This window comes from Rhamphochromis longiceps, linkage group LG3 (assembly GCF_057381845.1).
Source record: "Rhamphochromis longiceps isolate RC_006_pf linkage group LG3, R_longiceps_female_GT1.1, whole genome shotgun sequence".
NCBI classification, from domain to species: domain Eukaryota; kingdom Metazoa; phylum Chordata; class Actinopteri; order Cichliformes; family Cichlidae; genus Rhamphochromis; species Rhamphochromis longiceps.
In genome coordinates this window covers 14324858-14340095 of record NC_140559.1, presented here as the reverse complement: position 1 = coordinate 14340095, position 15238 = coordinate 14324858, and the positions used below count along the sequence as shown (strand labels likewise).

Below are 15238 nucleotides of genomic sequence, written 5' to 3'. Positions count from 1 at the left end.
CTTATGGCCTTGGCTCCCTATTTCGTCTGCCTTCAACAACGGTGGGAGTGAAGCTCCCGTGGAATGTGCTCTCTGTCTCCTCTACTATCAGACAACAAGGTCCTGACTCTCTGAAAACAGCATTTCTTATAACTCAGCAGTATAATGCATCATAAACAATATCATTCATACACAATAAATCAGCAGTCTAATGTAATGCAAATAAGTTTAACAAATGTAATCGTTATCACCTTCTTCTAAGTCAGGAGAATAATGCAAACTAAGACTACATAATAATTTCACAATCATTAATCAGGGGTATAACGTGGCATAAGATAATATAATAATCTCACAGAACCTAGAAAAATCAGAGCAGCCATTTTCACCATTTCATTTAAGGAGAGCATGAGATCTCTGAGAGAGCCTGTGCACTTCCACTTTAGTTTTCTTCCATAGTCATTCAGCTTTGTGACACATTCTCCTTAAGTTTAAAATAGACGCGTTTATCCAACGGCGTGTCCTCAAGTGAATTTCAAAAAAGGCGCAGTTATGGTCTCTCAAACGGACATCCTCCTCAGACACGTTGCTAATGCTGAAGCCCAAAGTAAAGAGCCGTGTGAGGCATGGCCGACTGTGGAGGCTCAGTCTGTCTGTTCTTCTGCTCTTCATCCAACACGTCTGCAGCACTTTACAGGACGCTGCAGACTAGTTACCAAAGAACGAGTCAGGAACACATCAGGAACAAACTGAGACACAATCTGACTGAGACTAGAAGACAATGAGGGGACAGGGAGGTCATGTGACCACCACAGCTGATGGATCATGGTGTCTTTTGTTGTCCTCTCAGTTTACAAGGTGGAGGTGGATTCAGGGGTGGAGTCTGTCCTGCTGCCTTGTAAAGCCACACTTCAGCTGCTTAAAGACATTAGAGTGGAGTGGAAGGACATGAAAGACAGGAAGGTCCACGTGTATGAGAACAGCTCTGACAAGAATAAAGAACAGGATGAAGTTTACAGAAATCGAACGAAGATGAATGAAGACCCGCTGACAACTGGAGACCTCAGTCTGAGCCTGAAACACCTACACCTGCACCATTAGCAGGGAGGGAAACATCCTGCTGAAGAAACAAGTGCTGCTTACTGTCAGAGGTCAGTGCTGTAGATACAGGTTAAAGGTCAAACTCATTGTGACGGTAGGATCATTATCTCCATCCATTTAATCCATAGATCCTGTTTGATGTCTGTTTGTAATAATGACAAACTGGAAACAGAACTTTACGATTGTTTCTTTAACCGCCATGAACCTGGCGTCCACATGTTTGGACATCACATTTTGGGACGTCTAGACCAAAATACAAAAATTTGCTCCACGAGGGCCTGATATCCACTAACGAGGACATTATACTGCTGCTGTTCTATCAAAAATTAAAACGAATGTCCTCTCATGTGGATCTCATTTTTCTCAGAGACAAAAATCGGGTAAAAAAAAATCTGGAAATTCTCTGTTTTTGCATTCTTCAGGTCCCAATCAGCCCAAATAGCAAAGAGAATTTAAAAATGCATGCCATGTAGGAGTTCGGGTCTTAGGAGGTTAAATATAATATTTATCGGAGCATTAAGACAGTTATTTGGAGCACATTTGGCTGAATGATCATTTTTACATCCACGCAGCAGCTGACAGGAGAAACAATCCCATCAGACTGTGATCAGCTCAGCAGCTGCTTCTAATGTGCTGTGCTTTGTTACCTTCTGCTCTGCTTCAGCTTTCTCCGCAACTGTGACACCTGCTGCTGTTTGTACACCTCATGCTGTGTTTGCTGTTCTCTCAGAGTGTCGGGTGGAGGTGGAGGAGGGGGCGGAGTCTGTCCGGCTGCCCTTCAGAACCACAGCTCAGCTGCCTGAAGACACTCGGGTGGAGTGGTGGCACCGTCCTGAGAAGCCTGACAAACAGGAGCGGCATCACAGAGACCGAGTGAAAGAAAGACGAGCGTGTGAAAAGCGGACGGTTCAGCCTGACCCTTAAACGCCCCACAGAGAGCCAGATACAGCTGTGTGGCCTGGAGCCAGGAAACATCATCGGGGTCGTGCTGTTCACAGTTACAGGTGTTTGTTCACTGTCACTTGGTTCTCTCTGCTTTCACTTATTATTTTATGGTGTTTGTGTGAAGCTGCCTGCAGGGAGAGATCAGCACATCAGGAACAGAAGCAGCTCCGTTGACTCCTCTGATGGCTGAAGTTTGATCTGTGTGTTCTTTGGTTATTGATCAGTGATGTCAGAGTGGAGCCGGTGTGATGGTATCAATTATACTGGAAACACTTCATTTTCTCCTACTGATCAGTTTGTGTCGTTACTCTGTACTCATGTCCTGTTTAAAGCTTTGTGAGTGTCAGGTGAGCAGTGAGCATGAGTGGGAGCCGTGGACGCTGCTGCAGGAAGGCTGCGTGTCATTTATTTGTGTGAGTTTAATCCAGTAAAGCTAATAAAGAGCTACTCAGACGTTGTTTGTGAGTCTTTCAGGTGATTCAGTTTTCACCTGCAGCTCAGCTGTTATTACGGCAACAGCATGACGATGATGAAAGGAGGATTAGACATCAGTCTGTAGTTAGCTAACACAGCTAACACACAAACTCCTGCAGCTTCCTCACCGGCTGGTACCAACGAGTCTCACCTGTGAGGTGGACCGTTACCTCCTCCTGGACCTCAGGGACACAGCAGGACTCCCCTCAGTTACTACGTTCACTCATGAAAACGTCTTTAGCTGATTCTACATTAGAAAATGATTTTAAGAATAAATGCAGTCGTGAGTATGTGTTTAAACCAGCTGGTAGACAAACAGCTTTTTGCAGCTACAGTATAATTACCTGTGTGGGTCCAGTGACAGGACATCCTCACCTGGAGGTGCATGACAGAAACCACAGCAGAGACCTCTGTGTTTAAGAAGTGGACGGTTGGATATTTTGTGGCTTCCTCTCACTGAATGTGCCAAAAACTAAAGACAGGATTATGGATTTTAGGAAGTCTTCTTATAAGTCATCACCTACAATTATTAAAGCTGCTGGTCTCCAGTTGAAAGTTGAATGTGTTGTGTCTTTCTGCATCGCTGCCTTGTTTGGCAACACGACTGAAGAACAGCTTTTGGATTGCCAGCAAACTCTCAGGGTGATGGCAAGACAGACTTTTAGCCATTTATACCAAACATGCTGAGGAAGGCTCGTGTTAATTTCTTTAACCATCCACTTCACAGTCAGTTTGAAACCTTTACACGTGCCTGCACAGCACACCTAAATATAGGAGGTCATTAGCCAGACTGACGGCATGCTTAGGTGGAAACCCCGGAGTCAAACACATGTAATTAAATGTAAGTGTTCAGAATACTGCGCTTCTATTGCACCATGTTCATTCACTCATCAGCTGTTAAATCATGACTCTAATGGCTGAACTACCACTTCAGCATGCAGTCAGTCCTTCTAATGACCTCATTTCAGGACGCCGACCCTCGAGTGCTGGAGTGACGAGTGGACACAGCAGAGTGAGACGTTCACTCTGAGGCTGTCAGCAGTCTAACACGGTGCACTACTTCCCTCTTGTGGCAAAGTTGCACAATTACACCTCCATTAAATATCTAAAAGCACCACTCTGTGTGGTGACTGAAAATCTTCTCATGAATGGATCTGTCTTTTGTTCAGAACTACAGCTCCCAGCATGCTTTTCTGCCCCTGTCATCTTAGTGTAACAGCTAACAATCCCAAAACTGACTGAATTTAAAGAGAAGCTGCTGAGATCCTGAAGCTGTTTCAGGCTGTGAGCGGCGCGTGAAGCAGGTTGAGGAGGAGCTCCCACAGGAACATCAAGTCTGCTGTGTTTGTAGTCCTGGTTCACGTCTGATCACCCGACCATCACTGGACACCTCATGTCTTCTTTGTGCACTGATTAGATCCGAGTTTCCTGATGTCTTCTTTAGATAAACCTGCTTGCTGCAGACCTCACATGGTGTCATGTTGGACTCCACCAGTGCTGTACACTGACTCTGTTCCTCTTCCTCTGAAGGATGTGTGCCATCCTTCTTAGAGTTGGAATGGGGAGCTTGATCCTTCAGGAAGGACCTGGAGTAGAGATGGTACTCCTCCTTGTTATGTTGTTGCAGCTTTCCACAGATCCTCTGAATTTCCAGGTCTCCATCTAACTGCTTATTAGCAGAGAGCATGAAAGAGACAATCTGAGGCAGGTTTAACAAATTTAATGCCAATTCAGGTCATACTGTGAGGAGTTCACAATATGTTGTACTTTTACACAGAAAACCTGAAAGACAAATGAGCAGCCTTAATTCAGGGATTTGGAGTCAGTAGCTTTATTTTGACAGGAAAAAAAAGCAGTGGAAGAAATATGAAAAACCACTTCCTGTTGGTATCCAGCGGCCAATAGAAACGCAGTTATTTCTTTGTGCTTTACTGTCTTATTGATCTGATCAACAACCAGTATAATCCCAGCATCAGACACATGATATCACGTCTGTGTGGGGAAATCTCATTGAATGGAAAAATCATGTTACTGGTTTAGGTGGACATGGACACCTGTACTCAACCAATCACATCCACAGGAGTACTGCCATCCAATCAGGTTCCAGTTCTCTCTCTCTTCTGCTGTGCGACATCATCAGTTTGTTCAGTCACAGTTTTAATGCTGTTTCCATAGAAACAGAAGGACGCCGAAGGCGTGAGCTCACTTCTTCTGCGCAGAGCCTTTATGGAACAGGTAGATGGGCCGTTGGTTACCTGGAAACACAAGCAGACAGCTCAGATCACACACACCTGTGCAGTCTAACAGTCTTCAGGTAAACGTCTGCAGTTATTCACCTGGCCTGCTGCTGTTAACTAACAAGGCATCACCAAGGTGTGAGCGGCAGGTGTGCTCAGTGAAACTGCAGGATTTTACTGGGATATCAATCATTAGCAGTAATGCTAACATACAGTCTATGGATACAGCTAGGCTAGGTAGCATTAGCTGGCTCACATACTTCAGCATCTGTGTCACTGTATTTACAGGTGTGGTCATCCATCCACTCACACAGGCACAAGTGTCCGGCTAATGTTTAACTTTTCTTTTTTCTGGGTTAGTGTACGGCAAACATGTTTAATGGTTTATTGTTTAACAGCAAGATGATTAAACTTTGAACACAACTCAGTGTTCCAACAAGACAATGATCACAAACACATCAGACCTGGTTTTGGGAGGGATAAAGCAGGCTAAAATTAAACGCCTGGAACGGCATTCCCAAAGCTCAGACCAACTTTATGAAAATTTTTTGGAGAAGTCCATTCCCGGAAACTAACAAATTTAACTAACTCTACCGATCCTGCCAAGACGAGTGGTCAAATATGAGCCAGAATACACCGGAGCCCTGATGTATGTGCATGTTGTCACCTGCGTGTGTGATGAGTCTGTAGGAGCTGAAGCCCACGCTGTCCGTCAGGTAGGAGGTGAACTGTTCAGGCCTGAGCCTCAAACTCCTGCAGTGACTGAACGTTGTTTTCTGGAAAACCACAGAAATGAACTTTTTACTGGATACACGTGCTGCTGAATGTTCTTAGATGTATATACACAGAAGCACAGATATTTACAGACGCTCCCTGCATGCGTGTTTAGTGAACCAGTACCCATGAATAAATTCATTCTTCTGCCAAAATGCTCAAAGTGTTGCAAATGAATACACAAGAACACTTTTACTAACAAAGTTAATGCAAAATATCAGATCATAGTTACTCATACCCTTTTAGGAAACCATTACGACTCTAAAGGACCGGACTGTGATAGACACACAGTGTTGAGCACCGTCACTTCCTGTTGCGGTTATCTCTACATGTAAAATCTGGTCTTTATACGTGTGAATACTTCCTGCTGTCATCGATCACATTGTGTCAGAAGGATGAGCAAAGGACAGATGCTGTTTCTCTCTCACACTGCATATGATTATATTCATGTTGCTAGGCGTTACCGAGGCTCTCTTGCTGTGGCAGTAGCTGCTCCATGGTTGTGGCTCCAGGATAAATATTCCACCTGGCGACAGGCTCTGATAGGCTCGTTTGAATAGTCTACCCACACCTGCGTCACCCGACTGCAGCTGCACCCACTTGGTTACGTTGAGACACATGATGACATCATAATGGCCCCGCCCAGGCCAAGCTTCACGGTCTGAGACGTAGTCGCCCTGTGGGAGGAGTCACAGAGGTGAGCGGTGGCTGGACACCAGCGAGGGGTCTGATGGAGAGTGAGACTCACCTGGATGAAGGTGATGTTACTGGGGAACCTGGAGGAGGAAGAGGATGAAGGAGAGAGAAGGGGAGGAGCTGAGAGAGGGCCCCGACTCACCCTGAAGGACAGAGGGAAGGAGAGGAGGGAGAGAGCCTGTTGGAACTCCTTCATCAACTCCTCCTGCCCCTCCTCCCCTTCCTGTTCGGGAGGAGGCGGGGCTACTGTGTCTTTCCTCTTCCCTCTGTCCTCCACCACCAGGTCATGTGACAGGAAGTGTCTAATGTTCTGTATGGCAGCACGGACGAGCTGCTTGTCTAGCTCCACCCCCAAGATGTGGGTGGGGTTAAATCTTCGGGCAACAGCCAGTGTCATGTGACCAGTGCCGCAGCCTACGTCCAGAACCGTCTTGTCTCTGAACCAATCAGCTTCAAGGACCCGGAGCCTTGGGTCTTCCTCTGCCCCAACCCGCCCCTCCCACTTGTCTCCATAAAAACCTTGGTAGCCATAGTAACGGCTGTGGTTCCCGTACTGGTAGCGGTGTTTGTCCTTCTTCTCTCTGGGGTTAGTGGAACCAGTCTGAGGTCCTCCACACCTGCAGGAGGTGGTACAGATGTCATGTGACAAAGACACCCAATCAGATCACAGTGATTACTCAGTTTAGACGACACACTCACCTGGCAGCTTTAGCCCCTCCCACTAACGGTGTCTGGAATTTGCTTGGCTGAGCTACAGTCGTTGTGACAATGGTGCTTCCAGCACCATCTGCCAACCTTGTCGAGGTGGTGCGTCGCCGCTTTCGTTGCCGCCCGTCACCCTGGCTCCCAGGCTTGTGGGGGGGGCCAGGTGGAGGGTGGGTGTGCCTCCTGGGCAGGATGGGGGACGGGGCCACGTCGTCTCGGCAGGTGATGGCAGTGTTGAGCTCACAGGGGAGAGGAGATGGAGGAACGCTGCCCTCTTTGTTCAACAACGGTACTGCAGGCGACAAAACAGACGTCCATGCACAGACTTCACTCAGGTGGACTCTGCAGGTAGAACAGCTGCAGCCAGGTACGAGCGAGTGTAAGGACACAGGCCCACCGGTTGTTTTCTCAGTTTATGTGTACACACATGTGTAAGTTCAGAGCCGTTGTTACGGTTCATGTCTGATTTAAAGCTACAGACTCAAATCAGACATTCACAGGAAGGAGTACAAAAACGATCAGTGCGCCATGCAGATCAATTATTACAGTTATACAGAGGAGCCTCGGACTGCGAGGGACTACAGACGGGGCACATAACCCGCAAAACGAGCAAAAAACTGAAAAAAAGTAACTAATAACCTGCTGCATCGCATTATTGCATTAAATATGAGAGCGCCTCCCTGATATCTTGATGAATATCTGAAAAAAACCTGTAGATTTACTGTGTGAGCTGCTGCAGTTTCCTGCTCGTCCACCGGGTGTCAGTAAAGCTGCAGGTGTCTCACCTCTGAATCCACCTGTGTGGGGAAACAGCGGCGCTGCTGCCACCTCCTTGTCTCCTTCGCCGTCCCCTCCTCCTACTTTGTGGTGTCGGGTCCTGTGCTTCCTCTTGGACTTCAGTGGGGACAGCAGGACCCCTCGTCCATCCTCACCCCCCTTTCCCCCTCCCTTCAGGTTCAGAGGATCAGTGATGTCACGAGGCACCAGGATCTCTACGGGGTCTTCGCCCCGTGACGGCAGGGGTGAGCACTTTGGTGTCTCCTGATTGGTTGTTCTGAAGAAAAGGGGAAGAGCATAAAGGTGGTGTCAGTGTTAAATCCTGCAGCAGTGACGTTATATTGATCTCTGAATGAATCCACCAATAACCTCCTCACCTGTTTACTTCCTCGTCCAACAGCGAGTTCAGGTTCAGCGGGTCAAAGATGTTCCCGCCCAACAGGAAGTGACTCGGTAACACAGACTCTGACAGACTGTCGCTGTTGGCGCGGCGTCGGCGCTTGGTCAGCCCCTTGAAGCCCACGCCCATGGAGTAACGCCTATTCCCGATTCGCTGAGTCGATGGAGGAGGAGGTGGCGCCGGAAGGGCCGGCTGGCTGTCATCAGGCGGCTGGAGGCCATTTTTAGCCCGGATGATGGGGAGGGGTTTAGCCAGCTGCGGCTGCTCTGATAGGCTGATGGCAGCGGGGAAGACGGGGCTGAGTCTGATGGGCGCCTCATGGGTGAGGACCGCCTCTTTGTCCACTGACATCATCTTCTGCCGTCTAGCCAATCACAATGACCTGCAAAAGAAGAAGGGGGTGGAGTCAGATTCAGCTACTTAAGATAAACCACGAGACATAAATGTATAATAATTACTGAATTATTGATCGTAACCTCATTAATGAAGCTCTATTAGAAGAGTGAATACAAACAGAAAAAACCCAGCTGAACCTGAACTCAGCACCAAAAGTTTTATTATCCGTTAATTGTGTTTTCATCCTCACTCAGGGTTTTATTTCTTTATCCGTTTCGTTTTTTGCTTTTCCCATTTTCAGATTCTTCTTTATTATTGAGGAAAAATTTTCATGTAAAGCTAAAAGAAAATTTAAAATGTACCCTTTTCAGATAGACTTCGCAGGGGAAACCTGACAACCATTAAGTTTAAAAACAGCAGCTGAGCAGATTATTGCAAAAACGTAAAAATCTAAATAAATTATGTTCTTGTGTAAAAGTGATGAATGTTATCAGTTACTATGAACACGCTGCACTGTAACAGAGAGTGTTTGATAGCTCAGCAAACTAACCACTCTGCTGCCCGCTTAGCTAACAGTGTTTGTCCCAGGTTTGCTCCTGTCAAACAAAGCGAACTTGTCTCTCTCCCTCCTAAAGTGGGATTCATTTTCATGGTTAAATCTGCGCTGTAGGCACATCGTAACATGACCTCCACCTCTAACTACACATCGACATCGACACAGCCTGGAACAACCGCGATTAGTCTGTTTGGGACCATCATTTCCCCCTGCACATTCCTGGATCAGCTGGAAGGGAGAAAGCCAAACTGCAGGGATAAACATTCACACACGTGTGAATGCTGGCAGCACCGCCCGTCAAACACCATCTGCAAACAGACCTTAAGCTCATTCTGCATTAACCTGAGCTCCACTCCTGAGGATCCACGGGATCAGATATTTACCCTGAAACAACGGAGGGACGTCTAAACTCAAAAAGGTTTTCTAAAAAACTCATTTTAAAATGATCCCCAGTGCCAGAATAACACATAGAAGGAGCCCAAACTTCATCCCTAAAAGGACTTTAAGTATAAGTGTCATAAGGAAGAGCATCTTTCAATGAAAGCAGTTTTGAGGGAAATCTGAGCTGAAACTGGGATGAAGGACCCTCAGCACCGACTTAAGCTTGAACTTTCTTTTATACCCTGCCTCCATCACACAGCCAATCAGACATCCCTGCCACCTCTGCTTTGCATCCTGATGGTTTCCAGAAATTTGTATGTAACCTGACAACTTTCGTTTTCTTTGGGCTGGCATCCTCCCAATCAGACTGTGATGTGTGCTAACATTAAAACACTGAGCACCACACAGGAATCTCGGATCTCTATGACGATAGAAACTCATCGAGCAGCTTCTATTTCCCCTGAGGCTGTAATCAGTGAACAATATTGATCAATGAATGACTTGTGAAATATGTATACAATCCCACACACTGAGGGGACGAGTTCACGCTCCCTCTGAGGGAAACAAACGTTAAATTCAAACGTCTCTTGCTGAAACCTTATTAGATGGGTGTGTGTTAATGCCCCTCAGCAGGCTTCCGGAGGGCAGCCAAACAGGGACAAAGTTGTCATATTATGGAGGGCGCTGAACAAGGCTTTAGTGATAAATGAGCAGCATAAGTAAACTTCAGAGGGGTGAACGAGATAAAAACTGCATCTCAAACGTAACTGTGACCTCCTGAAGGAAGTTCAACATCCTGATGTTTCAAAGTAAAAGCACCTACATGAGTTCTTTCTGGTTAGTGCGTCAAAGTGTCACTTTTATTTGTGACTCTTACTTTGAAGAATAATCGAAATAAAAATTCTTACAAATATCGTTAAATCAGCATTGATTTAATCTGATTGCTTCAAAGTTCTTCACTCAAACAAACCAGGCAAACGTCGTCGATCAATAATCAATCACTGACTGATCGATTGTACTCACAGTGTCCTGCAGAGATCACCGTCCGCCGTCCAGACTTCACCCTCCGAGTCTTAGAAATATCCGGTTTATGTTTTTGTCAGCGCGTGTGCGTGCGTGCGCCCCCAAAATCCCGAGGAAACCCCGTCCTAGCCCCGCCCCCGTCGCTCACTCCGCCAATCCCTGCGAGCCCTCATGAATAATTCAATTGCACTACAAGAAACAAACACAGTTAGCTTCTGCAGCTAGCCGCCAAGCACGGAGCAAACACACACGCCCCTCAAAGATAAACAAGTCCCGAAACACCACCGGAAACCCGCTGTGTGCATGAACACAAGCCCGCACCCAGCTCCCCGTGCATGTGCCGGTCAGTGTGCGTGTGCTCTGTAACGGCCCGTGACTTCAACTATAACAGTAGACTTCTGCTACGACTAGCTACTAACTGCTAGCTGCCTTCATCGTGCTCAGATACTCGAGCTCGCGCTCTTATACGCGACGGCAGGGACCTCGCGCTCGACCGCAAAAGTGTCCAATCGGGTGCGAAGTTGAGCCCCAGCCTTCACGGGATCTGCGATGTTGATTGGGCGCTATTCGGGGAGGGCGGGCGAATGGAGCGAGGAGAGAGGTGTCCTGAGCAGTGCCTGACTAGAAAGGCGAGCACAGCGGAAAACAAACGGCGTAACGGTGAAAATTAACGGTTCACCGGGCGGTGTCCGGCAGCTGCATGTGTTAACACAGATAGTTAATGAGTCTAATAAAGTTTCAGTAAGAGACGTTTGAATTGAACGCTTGTTTCCCTCAGAGGGAGCGTGAACTCGTCCCCTCAGTGATTGGGATTTTATACCCTCAGTTTTGCTCTGAAGGAAATATAAACTCCCTATATCCGATCATATCCTCCAGGATGACAGATAAATCCAAATAAATCATTTAGGTGAATAGTGGGAAAGTTTTAGGATCAGTAGAGATGTAACGTTTGTTGGCCAATCAGAGCAGAAGAGATCCTGAGAGGTGAAACGAGATCAGTGGTGGCTCACATGTTTCCTCCCACATACATGTGGTTTTCATCATGTTATCACTGAGTTCAAACACCAGAAACAGTACTCTGCAAGAGCAGGTTGTCAGGTGTTATCATGCTGCAGATCCATCAGAGGTTCTGTGCTTTTAAACTTTTAACTTTAAGTGCTTTTAAAGTTTCTCATCTCAGAGCTGAAGCTGATGTTCTGTGATGTTTGAGGCTTCTCCTAATTTGCAGTCAATTTTTTTTCTGTCATGACCATTTGTCTTTTTGATTGCGATTTTTTTTTTATTCTTTTAAGTTTTATTTCCTTCTTCTCTTGATTGCTGAATGAATCTGCCCTGCTTCAGCATGGGGATAGGAGCAGAACAATAACACCACACAACATCTTTCACGGATTAATTTTGGATGCACAGTTTGATTTATTGAGTAAATGAAGTACATCTTTAATGCTGGGTCTCAGTTTTTCTTCACTATAAAGTAAAGCTGGTGTAGTAAATCACAGGAGCAGTATGCGATTTGATTGTTTGTCTTTAACTCTGTATGTTGCAGACCAAAAGCGACGGCTTTATTGGTCAGAAAATTGAAAAATGTTGAAAATAAATTGAAAAGTTCAGATCAATGCCCCCGTTCCCGGTCATGTTATCTAAACCGACCGAGTGGGCCACATTGGCCTGTTTGGCCGGTCAGTTCTGGCCCACGTGCCATATGTTTGACACCTCTAACAGCTAACACCTCTAACAGTTTAACAGCGCAAGATTTTTATGGTGCTCCATGTTTCCCTGTTTCAGAAAGAGAAGCTGCCTGCACGTGATTGAGTTTACATTCATCTGTTTTATCCAGATTAAGACAGAGCAACAGACCCACTCATCCACTCATAAACATTTCACAGCATTGTGAGTCTGCAGCTGCACCACCTCACATTTTAAATTTTAGATTCAAGGACATGAAAAAGTTAAGATGTAATACATGTTCCACTAAGGCCAGAGTTTACTACAGTTTAGACAGACTGATAAGTACTTTTACTTTGAGTACAGTTTTGAGGTACTTTTACTATTGATGCTTTACATGAAAATTTAAATATATATGCTTGAATATTTCCATTTTATGTCTAAAAAAAAGAGAAATCTACTTTAAAAAAATCTTTTTAAGAAGCTTTATTCTCACTGCTGGTTTCCTTTCCTCAGTTTGTGTTTCCTTGTCTACTTCTGCCCACTGACGCAGTGCCAGACTCCAAAATGAAGGAGGTCGAGCTCCTAAAATGCACCAGGAGGACCAAAGAGAGGAGGTACAGAAGAAAGGCAGCCACTGCAGGTAAATAACTACTAATTACTTTAGAAGTATGATTGAATAAAACTACTTTATGAGAATAAACATTTAAACTAAAAACGTTTTAAATCACAAGGATGAAGCTTCAAATAGCTGAACTCCTGGGATCAATAACTCATTGAAAAATTGATCACAACACCTAATCACATCAGAAAAGGTTAAAAAAACCCAAACAAGCAGATTTTAATTGAAACCATCAGAAAAACATAAAATGTGTCATCAGCAGGGGTCAAAGTTCATGTGCAGTGATGCAGAGGAGGGATAAATAATAATTTGTAAATATCAATAATCTCTTTTGTGAGATACTTTAGTTTAAGGCTGTGATCAGCTGAAATGCTGCTGCTCTGTGTGGGTTAAACTGAGGTCGGTAAGATCAAAGCAGGTGCTACCTGACCTCCCATACGGGGCTTATTATAACTGTCAGTATAAAGCTAGTGTAAAGGTGTCATCTGTGAATGCTGAGTGAAAATGAGACTCACCATCATCACTGTAAAATTTAAATGCTGTCCTTCATGTGACCATGAACAGCACAGCTGCTCAGCACTGTGTGCACACCTCTTTCAATTCAGCACAATAACCTGAATCCAAGAATGAACTGATTAGAGTTTAAAGGTCAAAGGTCACTGTGGCCTATCATTTCTTAAGGACACATCATCACACGAAGAGCAGCTCTGTGGTTGCAGAGCAGACACACTAATGAAGCTGTTATTGGACACGTGTAGAAAAAAGGAGGATGGGAGCAGAGACAGCTGCTACAGATTACTCATTACTTTTAAAAAAGTAATCATTAGACTCGTCCTGTTAGCCCACAGCCGGTCACATGAAGAAATGTTAGGCTGTACTGACACAAACCCGGGTCAGCAGGTGACTAAAGAGAGGAAGGAAATAAAATTCAAAGACTCACCCTCAATGTTCCCTCTAATGTTTCATGTGTCTGAACACACAAACTCCCAGAGCGTCCCTTGGACCACTGTGAGCGACAGCAGACGTGTGCACTGTGGTCACACCAGATTCCAATCCATCCAAGTTACATGTTTATTAAAGTAATCCAATTACAGCATTTACATTTATGTTAGACTATCTTTAATTAACTGCTTTAGCCCACTTACAATGTTCATGAGCTGTGTAGTATGTTAGCACTATTGGAAGTAAAAATAACCTGGACTCCAATTTTGAAAACACAACTTTATTTATTTATTCATTTATTTTTTGCTCTGACTTGTATTATGAGTCTGTGGTCTGGGAGAGAGTCTGTAACTCTCTGTCTGCAAGTACAGTAAATAAAGACCAATTCTGGGCAATTAATTATATAGTTACGTCTTAAAAAAACAGTTACTAAGTTTTGCAAACAACAAAGTTTTTTGCAGCTGTTTACATAAAAATGCAGCCAACAATCAGCTGTTCTGCATCAAATCTGATGCCACACAAATTATTTGTGCCACTCCAAAAATAATTTCTGTCCACTATGAGATGAAGGAGAACATCAGCCTGATACTTGCAGGCCTGACAACAGGAGATGTATCACTGCTGTAACACCTGTAACATTCAGCAGTCGCCTCATTGTTCTGACACACAACAACACTATTGACTACACTACACACTAACTACACAAGATTTGCGCTAAACGTCTCAAATCTCTCACATCTCAAAACACCGCCGTCACTCCTAAAACTTCCCCCTTCCTAAACAACTAAATGCCATGTTGCCATATCATTGTTTGATTCCAGATGGTACATTTTTCCACCAATAGGAAAGGCTGTGGGAATTGGGAGGGAGGCTGTTTTTGCTCACAGGCGGAGAGTGCTTTCCAGCGTTTTCCTTATAAAACAGTGTTTTACCGTTTCTTCCGCAGTAAAAATAAACAACAATAGGAAAAAAACAAACACTGCAGATATTTTTATCATAACTCTGCTTTTACGTGGCCTATCGGCACAGCCTGTCAACCACGTTGATTAGCTGCGTATATACGAATGTGAATTGGCTGGACTATGGGATAAAGTGGCATCGTTCTAATCCCATATGGGAGCAGTCAGTCACTGACTAACACTGCAAAACAGAATTGTTAAAATTTTAATTTCAATTCAGGTTAGAATTTTTTTTGTGCACAACACAGATTTCCTGTAAGCAGAAACCGTGCCAGCAGTGCGCAAATGCGCATGCACGCAGCTTAGAGGGAACATTGCTCACCCTCAACCTTTTCCTGTTTCTTCCTCCTTTATGAATCAACTGCACCTAAACTTCCAAAAAGGACGTCACAGTGTTTTAATTAAAGAAATAACTTTTAAAAATGCACGAATCAAGAGTGACACCATCTAAGAGAGTTGAGCCAAAAGAGCTGAATCTGAGAAACGAGCTGGACCTCCTTCACTAGCTGCTGGAGAACACCTGAGATCAGCTTTCACTCAGGTCAAACAATGTATTGTTTGATTGTTTGATTCGGCATGAGCCCCCGCATCCTCAGGACCTTCTATCACTGTGCCATTGAGAGCATCCTCACTGGATGCATCACCACCTGGTATGGCAACAGCACCGCCTAC

General features: G+C 45.0%; 2 protein-coding genes, 1 long non-coding RNA gene and 1 pseudogene across 5 annotated transcripts in view; 2 read left to right on the top strand and 2 right to left on the bottom strand.

The window, feature by feature from the left end:
* LOC146673017 (uncharacterized) overlaps window positions 1-15238 on the top strand; it is a 406340-nt gene that overhangs the window by 85187 nt on the left and 305915 nt on the right. The gene's annotated exons all lie outside the window — the stretch shown is intronic.
* Window positions 1-15238, bottom strand: part of LOC146673023 (NACHT, LRR and PYD domains-containing protein 3-like) — a 505210-nt gene that overhangs the window by 372075 nt on the left and 117897 nt on the right. The window lies entirely within an intron of this gene.
* Window positions 529-3806, top strand: LOC146673032 (uncharacterized; annotated as a pseudogene). Its single transcript, XR_014910694.1, has 3 exons — window positions 529-583; window positions 827-1127; window positions 1808-3806. The product of XR_014910694.1 is annotated as an uncharacterized LOC146673032 (transcript).
* LOC146673031 (7SK snRNA methylphosphate capping enzyme-like) lies at window positions 4105-10837 on the bottom strand. Its single transcript, XM_085401471.1, has 8 exons — window positions 10382-10837; window positions 8063-8467; window positions 7694-7962; window positions 6903-7200; window positions 6256-6820; window positions 5972-6184; window positions 5401-5509; window positions 4105-4751 (listed from the first exon to the last, which is right to left on the bottom strand). The coding sequence occupies exons 2-8, from the start codon at window positions 8437-8439 to the stop codon at window positions 4699-4701; spliced, it is 1884 nt and encodes a 627-aa protein (XP_085257597.1). The 5' UTR covers window positions 8440-8467; window positions 10382-10837; the 3' UTR covers window positions 4105-4698.

Coding starts and splice junctions, on each gene's coding strand:
- LOC146673031 (XM_085401471.1), bottom strand. CDS start 8,439: ATGATGTCAGTGGACAAAGAGGCGGTCCTCACCCATGAGGCGCCCATC. Junction 6,821..6,902: donor GGAGGGGCTAAAGCTGCCAG/GTGAGTGTGTCG, acceptor CACCTCCTGCAG/GTGTGGAGGACCTCAGACTG. Junction 5,510..5,971: donor GCCACAGCAAGAGAGCCTCG/GTAACGCCTAGC, acceptor GTGGTTTTCCAG/AAAACAACGTTCAGTCACTG.